The 16,754-nt window shown below is 48.8% G+C and overlaps 1 protein-coding gene and 1 long non-coding RNA gene across 2 annotated transcripts; one reads left to right on the top strand and one right to left on the bottom strand.

Annotated features, from left to right (window-relative positions):
* Positions 1-231: 231 nt before the first annotated feature.
* Positions 232-4,685, bottom strand: LOC130266062 (uncharacterized). Its single transcript, XR_008842730.1, has 3 exons — positions 4,583-4,685; positions 1,030-1,248; positions 232-256 (listed from the first exon to the last, which is right to left on the bottom strand). It is a non-coding gene; the product is annotated as an uncharacterized LOC130266062 (long non-coding RNA).
* A 9,267-nt stretch (positions 4,686-13,952) lies between these two features.
* Positions 13,953-14,922, top strand: LOC130265933 (olfactory receptor 14A16-like). The gene has a single exon (XM_056515273.1). It carries the CDS (start codon positions 13,957-13,959, stop codon positions 14,920-14,922), a length of 966 nt encoding a protein of 321 aa, XP_056371248.1. The 5' UTR covers positions 13,953-13,956.
* Positions 14,923-16,754: the final 1,832 nt, after the last annotated feature.

Below are 16,754 nucleotides of genomic sequence, written 5' to 3'. Positions count from 1 at the left end.
CATTAATGGCTTTAAATATTAAATGACGTAGGATACCAAATGCTATCGCTACAAGGAAAAGAATAACAACAAATAATATAATGGTTTTGACTATGGAAGTCCACCACCCAGAAAACCCCCAGCCCTTGAACAGTTCATTAAACCAGTCCTTTGTTTCTTGCTTCACTTGTCCAATCAGGTGGTTCATATCTCACAGAGCAGCGTGGACATTGGGAGCTTTTGAAGTCAGGTTCAGGCAGCAAAGTCCTTCAAATTCCTGGCATTCATGCCCATGTAGTAATAGGAGGAAATCTATAGCAGCACGATTTTGGAGTGTTGCCTGTCTAGTTACTTCCTCATCTTCTAGGAGGGAGCTGATGTCAGTTGAGGTTAAATTTGCCTGTTTAACCACCCAACACTCCAGGTGACTTAAATCACCCAGAGCTTTAGCTGCTGCAACACATGGAAATACAGACACAGCAATTCTTTTTGATTTAGCCCAATGGAAAATTTCTGCATCACAATTTGGGTCCAGATTTTCAGCACTTCTCTTTTGTATTTTATTACCTAATTTGCTTTTGTGTGTCCAATTACTAATTAATGTTTGGTTGGGTGCTAACAGGGACAACTGCCCTATAGTACATGGTCCTCCTAGCAGATTAGAAGGAATTCCAGCCCAGGCCCGGTCCCCACAAATTAAAAACAATCCCTTTGGTAGAATTTTGGGACTTGAATGAACTGGATCTCTAGCTGGAATATGACTTAAACTAGTACACCACTTGGTGGCCACAAATTCCTTGCGAAATTGTCTGATGTGATGGAAACCCTTAGTGTCAGCAGGTGTTGGATAATCTTTAAAATGAATGCAATATGTTGATGGGTAGGAACCAAGCAGCTCTAGCTCTTGGGGTTCCTGGTGTGCTTTGGGCAATTTTGGCAGCAGCTCTTTTATAGGATTACCTTTGACTTGTGTTGATTGCCTAGGTGATATAGTGAATAATTCAGGTGTTTTATTAGGCATGTGTATGTCATAGCTGCCTAAATACTCACTAACTTTTAGTGGAACTCCTACAAGGCAGGTGGACATAGGGTCTATTGCTGCTGCAGTGGACAAGCATATGTTTTCCTGCTTGAGTGTCTGTGCCAAGGTTACCCAGATGTTTTGACGTGGTTGAGGGATGATCCACGCCGCTGCCAGACTGTTCAGGGCTAACAGGAAGACAACTTGGATGGGGTTCTTCACAGGGTTAACTGGAGGGTAGCTTTTTTCTAAAAGGTAAAACAAACATTTTAAAACATGTTATAAGTCCTTTTCTGCCAGAGGGTATTCCTTTATGAGGTTTTTGTTTCCTTTCCCTCTGCGGTGTCTTCTTTTCAAAGCAGTGGTTACTTGCTTCTCATCTCCTTCTGCTGTAGCTGGAGTTTTGGGAACAAAAGGTTTAACCCACTTTTGGGGATCCATCGAGGGCCTGAGGGGGTTGATACACATGCATAGCCCCTTCCCCAGGTTACTAGCTCATAGGGACCCCTGGTTTCCCATGTTTCTGGATCCCTAATCAAAACAGGTGGATGCTGAGACAATTTAAACTGTTTACTGCTGTTAAAATGATGGACCACAGGAGGACTCATAGTTTCAAACGAACAATTCAAGAAATTGATTGTGAACAGAGCTTTACAGAGCTTTTGCTGGGGAGACATCCACACAGTTGAACTGCTTTGCCTAGCTAGAACCTGTTTTAGTGTCTGGTGTGTGCGTTCCACCACTGCTTGGCCTGTAGGGGAGTGGGGGATGCCTGTCTTATGTCCCAGTCCCCACTGCTGGACAAATTCCAGGAACTCCTTGGATGCGTATGCTGGTCCATTATCGGTTTTTATTTCTTTAGGGATCCCCAACACTGAGAAGGCTTGCACTAGGTGTTGTTTTACATGTACAGCCTTTTCCCCTGCATGTGCGGATGCATAAACTACACCTGAATATGTGTCTATACTCACATGAACATATTTGAGACGTCCAAAACTAGGAATGTGTGTGATGTCTGTCTGCCACACCTCACAGCTGCCTAGGCTCCGGGGGTTAACCCCTATACCCAGTGATGGCATGGCCTGGAGCTGGCAGCTGGGACAGGTGGCTACAATAGCCTTGGCCTGACTCTGTGTTAGCTGGAACTGACGGACCAAACCTGGTGCATTCTGGTGGTACTGCTGGTGGCTCAGCTTTGCCTGTTGGAAAATGTCAGGAAGGCGTGCTTTTTCAGCTGGAGCTGCAAGGGTGTCTTCCATCCAGTTCCCTTCTGTGATTTCATCTGGCAACTCCGTGTGTGACCTCACATGCATCACATAGAAAGGATGTTCTCTGTATGAAATTAAATAAATTAGTTTTGACAGCAGCCTAAAGAGCTGCTCATTATTGATGTCTTTGAGCACTGCCTGATCCGCCCTGGATACTATCCCAGCAACATAAGCTGAATCTGTTACCAGGTTAAAAGGCTCTGAAAACTGCTTAAAGACTCTCACAAGCTGCGGCCAGTTCTGCAATCTGGGGTGACCCCTCCACAAACTTAACATCAGCTTCCCAATGCTGAGTCTGAGGATTTCTCCAAGTCATCACCGACTTATGGGAGGCCCCCGATGCATCTGTGAACACTGTGAGTGCCTCGAGTGGTCTCCTGCTTCTCTTTTCACGAGGGATGAGGTGGAATTCCTCATTAAACAACTTATGAGCTGGGCTGTGAACAGATATCTGTCCAGTGTAGCTATCCAGAGATATCTGGAGGCTGGCATTGCTCTGTAACAAATGCAAATTTCTTTTGTTAGCCTTTCAGGAGAGTTTTTTCCCTCCATAGAAAGTTTAATTGGCAGGTGAATGCATGTGAAGTCAGACCCAGCCAGTTCACGCAGCCTCATTCTTGCTTTTTGAATCAACTGAGCCATAAATTCCTGTGGCTGTGTGATAGTTTTGGATCTTTGGTGGGAGAGGAAGACCCATTCTATGATTAAGAGTGAGTCTCCCTTCCCCTCAATCCACTGAAATATTAAACCATGTAAGTGTGGCAGTTTCCCCAAAACAATGAATTTGAAAGGTAGTTCAGGCTGGTAGCGGTGAGCCTGCCTTTCAGACAGGGCTTGCTGTACCTTTTCAATTGCAGCTTTTGCCTCAGGTGTCAGCTCCCTGGGAGACAGTAAGTCCCTTTCCCCTTTCAATAAATTAAAAAGGGGTTGTAAGTCCTCATTAGTGAGGCCTAACCAAGGTCTGACCCAGTTCAACGACCCACACAGAGAGTGAAGATCTGCAAGAGTTTTAGGGTTACAATTAATTTGTAATTTCTGTGGAACAATGGTCCTGGCTGTAATCTATAGGCCCAAATATTTCCAAGGTGGCATCCTTTGAACCTTGTCTTCCTGTAATTGAAATCCAGCAGAGGTTAAAACTTTAACTACTAGGTCAAGCATGTGTTGGAGTATGGAGTTATCAGGAGCACACACCAGCACATCATCCATGTAGTGTAGGATTATAGCTTCCCTGCTTTGTGCATGCACAGGAGACAACAATGAAGCTACATACCACTGACAGATAGCAGGACTACACTTCATGCCCTGTGGAAGCACTTTCCAGTGGTATCTCTTCATTGGAGCCTCTCTGTTCAATGATGGTACTGAGAATGCAAACCTGGGAGCATCTTCAGGGTGTAATGGGATTTGGAAAAAACAATCTTTGATGTCTAATACTGCCGATTGCCAATCTCTAGGTAACATGCTGGGACTAGGCATCCCAACTTGCGGAGACCCCATGTCCTGAATTACTTTATTTATTTCCCTAAGGTCATGTAACAATCTCCATTTGTCTTTCCCTGGTTTTTTCACTACAAAGATTGGAGAATTCCAGGGACTAAGTGTTTCTTCTATATGATTTTTCGCCAATTGTTCCTCTACAAGTTTTTCAAGTGCCAGTAACTTTTCCTTTTTCAGCGGCCACTGTGTTGTCCAGATAGGTGTGTCACTTAGCCATGCTAGCTTTTGGACTTGGCAGTCTACAGTGGCTGCTTCCAAAAAATCCTGAGGGGTTTTTGGAATTATCATTTTAACTCCCCACTGTGACATGGAATCCCTCCCCCACAAGGGACATTTGTAATCTATTACAAACGGACGAACACTGGCCAATTTGCCGTCCGGTCCCTCAATTTGTACAATGCGTTTTGATATTTTTACCAATTTAACTCCTCCTATACCCTGGAGCTGCCCAGCCACAGGTTGCAATTCCCAATGTGAAGGCCAAAGTTTTCAGGAATAATTGTCACATCTGATCCCGTGTCCAGAACATCCTGCACATGTAGGTGATCTGTTCCATGTGTCATGTTGCATGCTAGAGAAGGTTTTTCCTCCTTTACTGTTTCTGCCCAGTAAACCTCTGGTGACTTATCATCTGCTGTGATATCTGCTGGAATAGAAAGGGCTTGGGCCAGTACTTGCCCCTCACACAAATAGAAAGGTGCTTGAGAGCAACGGGCTAATATTATAACACTGGATATTTTCCCCTTCATGATCAGAGGAGCTATTTCAATTTCTAAAGGTGTGTTTGCAGTGTCTCCCACAACAAAATACTCACTCTCCATGTGGCAAACCGTCATGTCAATTAAGGGGCTTGAGATGTCCACTGTAATGATGGTCCACTCAGCAGATCTGAAATGAAAACCTTTGGTAGTCTGGAGCCTTACACAGCCACAGGACTGCCTGACCTGGTTAAAAGAACATTTAACATTTATATCATCTGTTATCCCCACATTGTCCCTTCCACCCTCCCCCTTTGTTTTTAAGAGAGAGGCTTTTGCTACAGTATAGCCTGCAGAATTTATATCCTGGCGCTCTATGGTGTTTATGGCAGGCCAGCGCCTCAATTCTAGTTTTTTGTTTCACTGATCTTCTTCTGTTTCCTGTTCTGAGGACAGTCCCTAGCAAAATGTCCTTCCTGCTGACACTGGAAACAGGTGATCTCTTTTAGCTGCTGTGATGACATGTGCTGCTTCTTCATCTGTGGTGGTTGAGGTGCTGGAGGCTTAGGAGGTGCTGGACTCGGGTTCCTCTCAGGATCACTGAGCAGTTCTGCTTTGCGTGTGCATGCTTCTATCATCTGTGCCAGGGTCGGGTCTGGATGCAGTGGTAAGCTCAAGATGACTCTGCGACATGCTTGATTGGCGTTCTTCTCTGCTAATTCCTTAATCAGTTCTGCATGCATGGCTGGATTTTGCACCTGGCGTTCCACCTGTGTCTTTAATCGATCTATAAAACTTAAAAAACTCTCAGAAGAATGCTGTTTAATATTAACATAACTAGTAGTTACTTCAGGTGTAGGTAATTTGATAAAAGCCTTTTCAGCTGCATCACAAACCTTATTCAAAATAAATTTAGATAATAACCAGACTTGCTTTTCAGGGCAATGAATTTCACCCTCCACACATAAATGATCCAATGTAATTTCATTATCATCCAAATCTTTGGAATGCTCAGGGTTTTTGTGAAGCTCTGTTAAAAGACTGCTTAAAGAACGTTTCCAAATATTAAGCCATAATTCATATTCAGCTGGAGTTAGCAAACACATAAAAAGGTCCTTTATATCCTGGGGAACTAATTCATTAGACAAAAGAGTTGTTCTTAGCATCCCTTTAAATATTTCACTTTGCCTCCCAAATTCCCTTTGCACTTAAAAATTTCCTTTGTATCTTGGTATGAGAATGGCTCGTAGCTTCTTCTACCATTCCTTCTACCCACATAACTAACTGGTGCTGCATCAAAAACCTGAGGAGGGTTATTCAGCAAGTTAGGGGTTAAATGGTTTTGTGTCTCTGCCTGCGTTCCTGCTGCCCCTCCCCCTGTCTCAGCCCTCACGGAGCTCCTATTGTTTTCTGTCCCCGTGTTAGAAAGATAGTTACAAGGCGATATAGAAATAGCAGCTTGGAAATATGGGTTTACATAGCTGGGAAGATATGGAGCAGAAATGGGAGTTGGATGCAGGAATGGGTTATTGGAAGAAAAAGGCATATTGTTAGAAGTTAGTACAGATTTTCCCCCTTGCACTGAAGAAAGGTGATTTTCTAAATTAGAAGTTTCCGGCGGCAACATTGTATAACTGGGGGGATTGTTAGAATTAGTAGTTTCTTGAGGTATTTCTGATTTCTCTTTTAATTCAGGGACAGAAGATTCCAAATTTAATTGTGATAAGTGTTTGTGAATATTTAGAAATATAGGCAAAAATAAAGCAGCCTTGGTATCGCCTTTCTGTATTTTAGAAGTCAATAAATTTCCAACACTGTCCCAAAATAAAACTGAATGGATATCCTGCTTTTCAAATTCTATAACTTCTCGAGACAACCAGCTAACAAACTTTCTAATCTGTTTTTTAGAAATTACAACATCCTGTGCATCTAACATTTCTTAAAGCTGAGAAATAATACTCTTTTGTTGTGCAGAAAATTTCCCCCCCATTCCGATGTTATAAACACAAAATGCACAATTCCCTAACTGTTGCAGAAAGTTACAAATTAGCAGTCCGTTGCAAACCCAGGTGATTGGGGGTGCTGGGCTTTGTTACCACACGCGGCTGTCGCTACGGCAACACCGGCGGCCCTGGAGAACTCCTCCGAGGGGAATCCCCCGCGCCGGTGCTTACGCCAATAGCGCAACACACGCCGGTAGAGTGGCTGAGCACGTAAATGCTGGCGGAGTTGCACAACACCGCACACGTGCTCGCCACTCCACGCGGGACTGCTGCCGCTGCCCCCGCTGGATACAAACCTCCCCCGCGAATTTGGGGCTACGTCACCTGAAAAACCCCCTCTCCCCAGTACCTCGGGGCTAGATAGAGGTTCCCGCCTCCCCGAAGGGTTATTTTACCTTCCTCAGACGGATTGCGGTCGCCGTAACTCTGCAAAAGCTCCAATCCAGAACGGGCTCCTCCGACTCTCGCGGAGAAGTTATCCGATTTCACCCTCCTATGTTTGGTGCTGGCAAAAAGCAGCTCCGACCCAGAGACATAGTTGAACAGCCCAATGGGCCTTTTAAAGTCCTAAAACAGGCACTTTAGCCAAATGGGGTCCAAAACTGAAAGCCCCACGATTGGGCACCAACTGATGCAGTTACACTGTGTCTTTTTCCTAATTACTTCAGATCAGACACAATATCGCATCATGGATGGAGAAGGATACAAAAGAGGCTCTTTCAGTCTCAGTTTATTGCAGGGCGATGGCGTGGCCAGAAAGAGGGCGAGTTTCTCTCCGAGCCAGGTATTCAGGAGAAAGGAATAGGAGTGGCTTTGGCTAGCTGCCAATGGGATGAGGACACAGAGGGGACTAGGACCGGAATATCCGACCCCCGGTGGGTACAAGGACACGGGGGAAGGTCACAGGACCGGAAAGGAAGACATGAACTGGGGTTTCCAGGAAGGAGGTTACAGGATATCCTGATATAATTTCCTATACCTCAAATACTGAATTACAACAAGGCCAACACTGTGAAGATACAGTACAGTTTTGGGACAAATCTCTACATGCTCTAAACTTGGCTTAAAGGTTGGGGAATTACTGGATGGTTGATAGATATTCTCATTCAGGCACATACTGTGTTGATTGTAATAGTGTTGTTATTAATGATTGTGCCATGTATACTTAGGGGAATTATGAACATGATTGAAAATGCTATAAAGAAGGTTTGGCTGGTTCAAAAAAAAAGAAAGGGGAATTGTGGGATCATATTTACAGGAAAATGGACATGTCCTAAATAAACTAGCCTAACCTTCCACATGATGTTATCTCAGTGGATAAAAAAGTGGATAAAAGAAGAAGCTGAAAGTTGCTGACAAACACAGGGGTGTCAACACGAGTAAAATGACAATTAAGATATCAACCAGTTAGATTGAGAAAAAGATGCGTGCCTGCCTCATGGACAAAATGGAGCTACCAATCAAGAGACACATGGACAAAGCAGAGTTACCAGTGAAATAATGTGTGACTGTGTAATCCAAGAGAGGAAGTAAATATAAACCATGTCTACAGGCAAAATAAACGGGTTTTGCTTGATTCACATTGAATTGGTAACAAAATAATCCTTTGTTTTCTCTCCTCACTCCAGATGCCAAAGGCAGTTGGACCAGTCAGGCCAAGCCAACCAGACCTGTTACCTGTTCCCTTGCATCCATGGGGCCTCGCATTGTCACAGTGGCCCCTGGTTTCCTTGGGATCCTGCAGTGTCACAATGGCAGTGTCATATTGGATCCTTGGTTCCATGAGGCCCAGCTGTGTCACACTGGCCTCTTGTTTCCATGGGGCTCCACAGTGTCACAATGGTCCCTTGCTCCCATGAGGCCTTGCAGTGTCACAGGGGTCTCCTCTGTACCACAATAATGGGATGGAAATATTACGAGAGATGTTGTAAAAGATGTTTTATTGTCTCACAGCATCAGCCTCATGAAAGGGTAAGACATTAAGGGTGTTAGATCCAATGCCATAATATCACAAGCCACCTAACTCTTAGTTAGAATGCCTTATATAATTTTTTAGTTAATCAAATACTTCTACAAAGCTTGCTAGTCTTTTTATACCAATGATTAATTGCTTTGCTTTTCATGGCTTTACTGCAATGTGTCATTTTTAACCAACCATATAACATTTCACAAACTTAGATTGATATGTCTTAAATTTTAGCTAACTTTATAATAGGTTCCACTGCTAAACTTTAATATCTTTCACTGTCTTACTTAACATATTGCTTGGCTTATATAATACATATTTCTGTATATTTTTACTTAAACTACAAACTTATATTCTTGTTTCATGTCTGTTTCACTTTAATGCTATAATTCTCTAAGCCTTCTCCAAGGTCTTAGATCAAAGCTTGTATCCATCTCTATCTCTGACCCTGTGCGCACAAGGCCCTGGGAGTTCTCTGTGCCTGCATTTCCCACACCACAGTGTCACAATGGACCCTTGGTTCCATGGGGACTCACAATGGCAGAAGGGTCTCCTTGGTTCCATGGGGCCCTGCAGAGCCCCTTGATTCAACAAGGCCTCAAAGTGTCATCGTGGCCTCCAGGATTCCATGAGGCCCCGCAGTGTCACAATGGACCTTTGGTTCCATGGGGTCCCGCACTGTTACATGAATCCTTAGTTCCATGGGACCCTGTAGTGTCACAATGGAATCCTCGGTTCAATGGTGCAACACAGTGTGACAACTGCCCCTTGGCCTGAGGAGACCCATAGTGTCACAATGGTTCCTTGCTTCCATGAGGCCATGGTGTGTCACAATGGACCCTCAGTTCCATGATGCCCCGCAGTGTCACAATGGTCTCCTTGATTTGCAGTGTGAGAATGCCCCCTTGGTCCCATGGAGCTCACAGTGTCACTCTTGTGCCCTTGTTTCCATGAGGCCATGCAGTGCCACAATGGTCCTTTGGTTCCACGAGGCCTCAAAGTGTCATCATGGTCTCCTTGGTTCCATGAGGCCCTGTAGTGTAACAAAGCTCTCCTTGGTTCCACGGTGTCAGAATGGTCCCTTTGTCCCATGGAGACCCACACTTTCACTGTGGTCCCCTTGATTCCATGAGGCCCCGCCGTGCTACAGTGGCCCCAATGGCTACAATGGTCTCCAGTGAGACTCTCTACAACTGCCTGAACAGAGGTTGTAGTCAGGTGGGGGTCAGTCTCTTTTCCTAGGCAACCAGTGACAGAACAAGAGGACACCATCTTAAGATACCCCAGCAGAAGTTTAGGTTTGACATCCAGAAAATATTCTTCACTGAAAGAGTGATTGGGAACTAGAATCTTCTGTCCAGGCAGGTGGTGGAGTCACTCTCCCTGGCAGCATTTTAAGAAAGACTGGACGTGGCACTCATGGTTTGGTGGATGAGGTGATGTTAAGTTAAAGGTTGGACTTGATGATCTCAAAGGTCTTTTCCAACCTTGTTAATTCTGTAATTCTATGTCATAATAGTCTCCACTGTTCTATGAGGCCCTGCAATGTCATAATGAACCTTTGGTTTCACAAGGCCCCACAGTGTAACAATGGACTCCAGGTACCATGAGGTTCTTCAGTGTCACAATGGACCCTTGGTCACAATGGAACAGCTTCTGGTTTCCATGAGATTTCATACTGCCAGCAACAATCTCCTTGGTTCCACAATGTCACCATGAACCCTTTGTTCTATGAGGATCTGTAGTTCTGTAGTACAACATGGTCACCTTGGTTCCGTGAGGTTCTGCAGTGTCACACTGGATTCCTAGGTTCTGTGAGGCCCTGCAGGTTCACAATGCACCCAGTGTTGCAGGAGGTTCCACAGTGTCACCATGGCCTCCATGGATCTGCAGTACAACAATGGACGATCGGTTCCATGTGGCCCCACAGTGTCACAATGGGCCCTTGGATCCATGAGGCCTTTCTCTGTCACAACGCACTTCTGCTTCCATGAGGTTTCTCAGTGCCACAGTGGTGTCCTTGGAACTGCAGTGCCACAAGGGACCAGAGGTTCCGTGTGGCCCCAATCTGTCAAAATGGATTTTAGTTCTATGAGCTCCCACAGTGTTAACTTGAGGTTCCATAGTGCAACAGTTGACTCCCTGGTTAGTGAGGTCTGCTGTCATCAAATCTCAAAAACATCAGAATAAAAGACCTTAATATTAATTTGATGCTAAAGAGGGCATCAATTTGTTCAGGCCTTAGGTCCAGTGAGGGATAACCCTTAACCTTATGTGGACAAGTGATTCTGCAAGTGTGTTTCTCATATTAAGCCTTTACATATGTATTAAAATTTACCCATTTCCAAAAAAGACACCCCAAGTTCCCAGTTCAAGTCCTTGTTTTTCTATCACTACTCCCTTGTGCCAGATGTCTTCTTCTTCTCTTCCAATCATCCTTGCTGAGAAAGCAGGCTCTCCATGCCTTGTTCCTGTGCTGAAAGTTCACAGGCACAGTAAAAACTGAATTTAACCTTTTGGTATCAAGCCCAAGGCTCTGTGTGGCCAGGCAGAGGTAGGAAGGACGCAGAGATGTCAGCAAAGAAGGGCCAGCGAGGTGGGGCAGCTGGGGGATGACGACAGCCTGCAGGGACAGAGGTGCAGGGCATGGACACCGTAGGACCGCCTGGGCTGCACAGGGCACAGGGATGGGCAGTAGCTGAAATGCCCTGCCAGAGCCAACTGCTGCAGCACTTGGGCCATGGCTGCTGGCCCTGGGCCTGAGGCCAGCAGGGGACAAGTGAGCCTTGCTGTACTGGCGCCTCATTGCCTCCTTGTCCCTGCTCAGCAGCCTGGCAGGGGCCGCCCCATGGTCCTGCCCTTGGCATTGCACATCCCCAGAGCCCAGTGGCCCGGGAAGAGCCCTGAGCAATGAGGGAGGGACAGGATCTGCCTTGCCAGGGGCTGGGGCTCGGCCCTTGGCCCTTTGCATTCCTGAAACACATCCAGGTTTGCTCAGCATCAGAGACACCTTTCCCTTGTTTGTCCCCACCTGTCATCACTGCCACCAGTGTTTTGTTCTAACTGGAACCTTTGGACACTTTCTCAGTTGTGTCCCTCAGTGGGACCCATTAAAACTTCAGGAAAAATTGGAGTTTCAATGTCACTTTGAGTTCTTCAGAAGTTTTTGAACACTCTCTCAGGGACTGAGTCTGATGTAAACAGCAAGAAAGTCCTGAGAGAGTCATTAATGTCCTTGTGCTGTGTCTGCGCTGCTGAGTTGGTCTGGGCTCCTGGCACAGAGGTAGCTCCCAAGCTCAACCAAGAACACCTTCAAAAATACATTTCTGCTGAGGAGCAGCTCCTCTCCCAGCCCAGCAGGGCTGAGGGCACTGACTACAGGCACTGAGGGGACAGGAGCCAGGCACAGACAGGCTAGAGGCAATCAGGATTGGAAAGACATTGAGCTGAGACTTCACTTGGGGAAACATCTTCATAGCCCTGGACATGGTAAGTCTGTGGGTGCAGGGCAATGTTCCCTGTGCTCCTGGGGGGATCTCCTGGATCCAGCACACCCCAAAGCCTGGGGGATATGTCAGGAGGACTCTCCCAGTTTCTCAGAGGCAGAGGAAGAGGAGGATGTGCTGCAGAGCGGGGCTGCCCTGGGCACCATCAGAGGGACAGGGCAGGATGGCTCCTGCTGCCAGGGACGGCTGCAGGGGCTGAAGCTGGGGCTGTAGCCAGGGCTGCCCAGGGCTGTCCTGCAGAGCAGCTCCTGCAACCCTCAGGGCTCTTGGCCAGCCCAGGTGTTGTGCCACCTGCCAGGGGCAGCTCTCAGCCTGCCTGGGAGCTCCCAGTGCATGGCAGAGGGGAGCTGTTGGTGCAAGGAGTAACTCCTCCCAGGTCCTGCTGCTGTGCAGTGGGTGATGTGTGGGCCAGGGCTGCTCAGAGCTCCAGCTCATGCTCAGGCCACTTCTGAGGGGATATTTCTTAGCTCATTCAGGGAAGGAATTTTGTGCTTGGATCTCTTCTTTCCTGAATCTGTGCTCCCACTTTTCCCAGGTCCAGCTTGGTGGCAATGGAAACTCAACTGTGCAGGTTAGAGCAGGGGTTGAGGCTCTTAAACCACCACACTGAGTTTTCCTGGGACCCTCAGCAGGTTCCTCCACCTCTCCATCCTCAAGATCCATCCAGCATCACCTTTCCATGGTGCCCAGGGCCGGGAGAGCTGGTCTTTAATCCCTGCACCCCTGAGCAGCTGCAGGGCAGAGCTGGCCCAGGGGCTGGGATGGGCTCTGTCACCTCTGGCAGGGAAGGAGCCCGGGGCCACAGGAACAGCTCGGGCTGGGACAGCTCCAGCAGCAGAGCCATGGGCAGAGAGGGAGGGAGGCAGTGCTGAGGGAAGCCCTGCTGCAGGGCAGATGTGACACCTGCCAGCCCTTCCCTGCAGTGCAGACACTGCCCTGAGCAGCACAGCTCTGGTGTCCCCTCCCAGCCAGCACAGCCCTCAGCCCGGGCTTGGGGCCCTCAGTGCCCTCCTGGGCCAGCAGAGCAGCACCAGACATGAAGGGCGTCTCTTCTGCCATGTGCCATTCCCTGCTGACCAGGGCCTGAGGGCCAATTTCCTGCCCTGGTGCTGCCTGGGAGGGGCTGTGCAGGGCTGGCCAGGGAAAGGCTTTTCCTTAGGGCTGGCTCTCTCTGCCCTTGCCTTGCCCAGGTGCTCCTGGCATTGCTGACAGGCTCTCTGGGAATGGGAGCTCCAGCTGCAGGCTCAGGCCCAGCCCTTGGGCTCCTCCTGTGCAGGCTGAGCACAGCAATGGGGTGTCCCAGCTCCTGTGCCCCAGGAGCTCTGGGCAGGCAGGGAGGCAGGCAGGAGGTTGGGAATGAGCTGACTCTCCTCAAGAAGTGCCCTTGGGATGCCATCCAAGCTGGGAGCTGCCACCAGGGGACACTGGGGGACAGGAGTGTCCTTGGCCAGGAGTGGGGCTGCAACTCTGAGAAAGGCTGAGACAGGTTGCTCTGCTGTGGGTCCCTCTCAGCTGTGTCAGGCTGATTTTCAGGCAAACACAGTGACTGCCCTCGATCTCAGAAAGGGCAGCTGGGGACAGATGGAGAGAGAGAACAGCTGCCCTCACCCTTCACTGAGTTACAGCCAATGCTCTTGCATTGCACAGCTCTCTCTGATCTCCCTGGGAACAAACTGCCTTTGGCCATCACTATTCTTTAACCCTGGGACAAGAGATGCTGCCAAGCCCCTCTGCCTCAGGAGAAGTTTGGGCTGATGAAGGACTGGCCCATGTTCCCATTCCCATGTAGAGCAGAGCTGACTCCTTGGTGTCCATGGGCAGAGCCCCACCTCATCCCAGAAACAAGCAGAGCTCCAGGCACAGGGTGAAGGAAAGGCTCTGCGAAAAGGAAAATTGGGTGGCACAGAGCAGCATGGGAAGGGCTGAGAAAAAGGGATTGGACATCACTCAGCAAAGTCTCCCCTGACTTCTCACTGTGTTTTCCTTCAGCAGGATTCCATGGCCAGAGTGAAGCAATGTCCAACAGCAGCTCCATCAGCCACTTCCTCCTGCTGCCATTGGCAGACACGCGGCAGCTGCAGCTCCTGCACTTCTGCCTCTTCCTGGGCATCTCCCTGGCTGCCCTCCTGGGCAACGGCCTCATCATCAGCGCCGTAGCCTGCGGCCACCACCTGCACACCCCCATGTTCTTCTTCCTGCTCAACCTGGCCCTCACTGACCTGGGCTGCATCTGCACCACTGTCCCCAAAGCCATGCACAATTCCCTCTGGGACACCAGGACCATCTCCTACTCAGGATGTGCTGCACAGCTCTTTCTGTTTCTGTTTTTCATTGGAACAGAATTATCCCTCCTGACCGTCATGAGCTACGACCGCTACGTGTCCATCTGCAAACCCCTGCACTACGGGACCTTCCTGGGCAGCAGAGCTTGTGCCCACATGGCAGCAGCTGCCTGGGCCAGTGGCTTTCTCACTGCTCTGCTGCACACAGCCAATACATTTTCCCTGCCCCTGTGCCATGGCAATGCCCTGGGCCAGTTCTTCTGTGAGGTCCCACACATCCTCAAGCTCTCGTGCTCCACATCTTACCTCAGGGATGTTGGACTTACTGTGGTTGGTGCCTGTATAACTATTGGTTGTTTTGTGTTCATTGTTTTCTCCTATGTGCAGATCTTCAGGGCCGTGCTGAGGATCCCCTCTGAGCAGGGACGGCACAAAGCCTTTTCCACCTGCCTCCCTCACCTGGCTGTGGTCTCCCTCTATATCAGCACTGGCACATTTGCCTACCTGAAGCCCCACTCCATCTCCTCCCCATCCCTGGATGCCTCAGTCACAGTTCTGTACTCAGTGGTGCCTCCAGCCCTGAATCCCCTCATCTACAGCCTGAGGAACCAGGAGCTCAAGGCTACCCTGGGGAAAATGATGACTGTATCTTCAGGAGCAATATTCACTCTGTTTTCCTGCAGAGCCATCAGAATGTAATTCTTAACAATCTCAGATTTTTTCTCATAGTTCTCTATATTATTTTGCACTGGTACTTCATCTTATTCTTTTCCTACTGTTGAAATGCTTTTAAAAAAAATATTATTTTATTAGTCTTTGCATTCCTGCATTAATATCTACCTTTATTTTGAAAGACATAAACATTTAAGAGACCTGTTTCCTGTGGATTTTATTAAAAACAAGTGATTTGTGTGTCCAAGATCCTTCCAAAGCCCTTCTCTGTCTCTGCAGGGGCAGTGCCTGTGAGAAGAGGTGGAGGGAAAAGTCTGCCAGCACAGCAGCACAGCCAGGGACAATGGCCCTGGCTCTTCCCACATCTGCTCTTCCCAACTCCACCCTCTCCTTGCCAGCCCTTCTGTGGCTGTAAGGCCGCAGTGCTCTGGCAGCTTGGTCACTGTCCTGCTGCGTGTCCGTGCTGTGAGCACAGGCAGGGACAGGCCATGGGCACTGCTGGGACACAGCTGGGCTCCAGCACAGCAGCTCCATCAGCAAAGGGCATCTCCTGAGGGCAGGGCAGGAAGGCTTTGCTCTCCTCCAGAGCTGCTGTCAGCAATGTCCTCCAGGAATGCAAAGCAAAGCCCAGTGCCTGGGGCAGAGGGGCAGTGTGCAGGGGGCACACAGCAGTGTCCTGGCACAGCCAGAGCTCCTGGCATGGACCTGAGGGAGCAGCAGAGCAGGGCCTGGGCTGTGTCTTTGTTCTGGCCACAGCCTGGGAAGGTGCCCCAAGGCAATTGTCCCACACCAGCCCCTGCAATCACCACTCCCAGCACTGGCCTCTCACCCACCTGAAGGAGGTTGTTTGTCCCTGCATGGAGGGACACCAAGTGAAGAGTGAGCAGTCTGAGTTTGCTCTGTACTGAGGAGATTTCAGCAGTGCATCGTGTGTGTGTGGGGAGATGAACCCGAGTGAGCACAAACACCATCATCAGCACTCGGGGCTGGCACAGTTCTGGTGGCACAAACGGTGCCTTGAGGCCACTAAACTCGGGGAAAACACCTGAATTCATTGCTGGGCTGTGGTTAGGATTCCATAGAGAGAAACATCCTGGGCAAGGAGGCTCCAGGAGAAAATGCTCAGGACAGCCATGGACTGCACAGAGAGACCATTGGGGTGGCGGTTTGTGGGGAGAAATCAGAGCTGCCTCCCTTCTGAACCACCCTGAGCACCTGGACAGAGCTGTGCTGTGTTCTGCTGGCTTTCAACTGAGGGATGTGGAAAAGGCCTTTGGTGTCAGGGATGTTGAGAAGGCTGGGCAGTGTCACTGTGAGACCTCTCTCAAACCCCCTGGAAAGGCCAGAGCCATCCCAGAGGGTCCTGGGCACTTGGGAAGGGGCAGACATGGAAGCAGTGTGCAAACAGGGCAGGGAGGGGCACTGGGAGAGTCACAGACTGGTCAGGCTCAGCAGGGAAGGGCATGTGGCAAATCCTCCTGCAGCCATTCCAGGCACTGGTGGCACAAGGCAGGGATGGCAGAACCTCCGTGGGAGGGAAAAGAAGGGGATGTTGTGTGCCCTGACTTTAGCCAGGCCTGGGACATGGTCTGCTGTGCTCTCCTCAGAGCCAGACTGGAGAGAGCTGGGCTGCAGGAGTGGAACATGGGGTGGGTGGGAATTTGGCTGATCAATGAGGGTCAAATGACATCCATGGCACAGAGTGCCCTTGGCAGCCACTCCCTGGTGACATCCCACAGTGACCAGCCCTTGACCACACTGGGGAACATTTCTATTATCTCTATAATGGCATGAAATGCACTTTCAATCCCTTTGTGGATGCTCCCAAGTTGCAGGCAGTCTGTGACCAAACTCATCCA

The sequence above is a fragment of the Oenanthe melanoleuca genome, unplaced genomic scaffold (assembly GCF_029582105.1).
Source record: "Oenanthe melanoleuca isolate GR-GAL-2019-014 unplaced genomic scaffold, OMel1.0 S001, whole genome shotgun sequence".
NCBI lineage: Eukaryota > Metazoa > Chordata > Aves > Passeriformes > Muscicapidae > Oenanthe > Oenanthe melanoleuca.
Note: the sequence above shows the minus strand (reverse complement) of the source record. Positions and strands in the feature narration are given on the sequence as shown.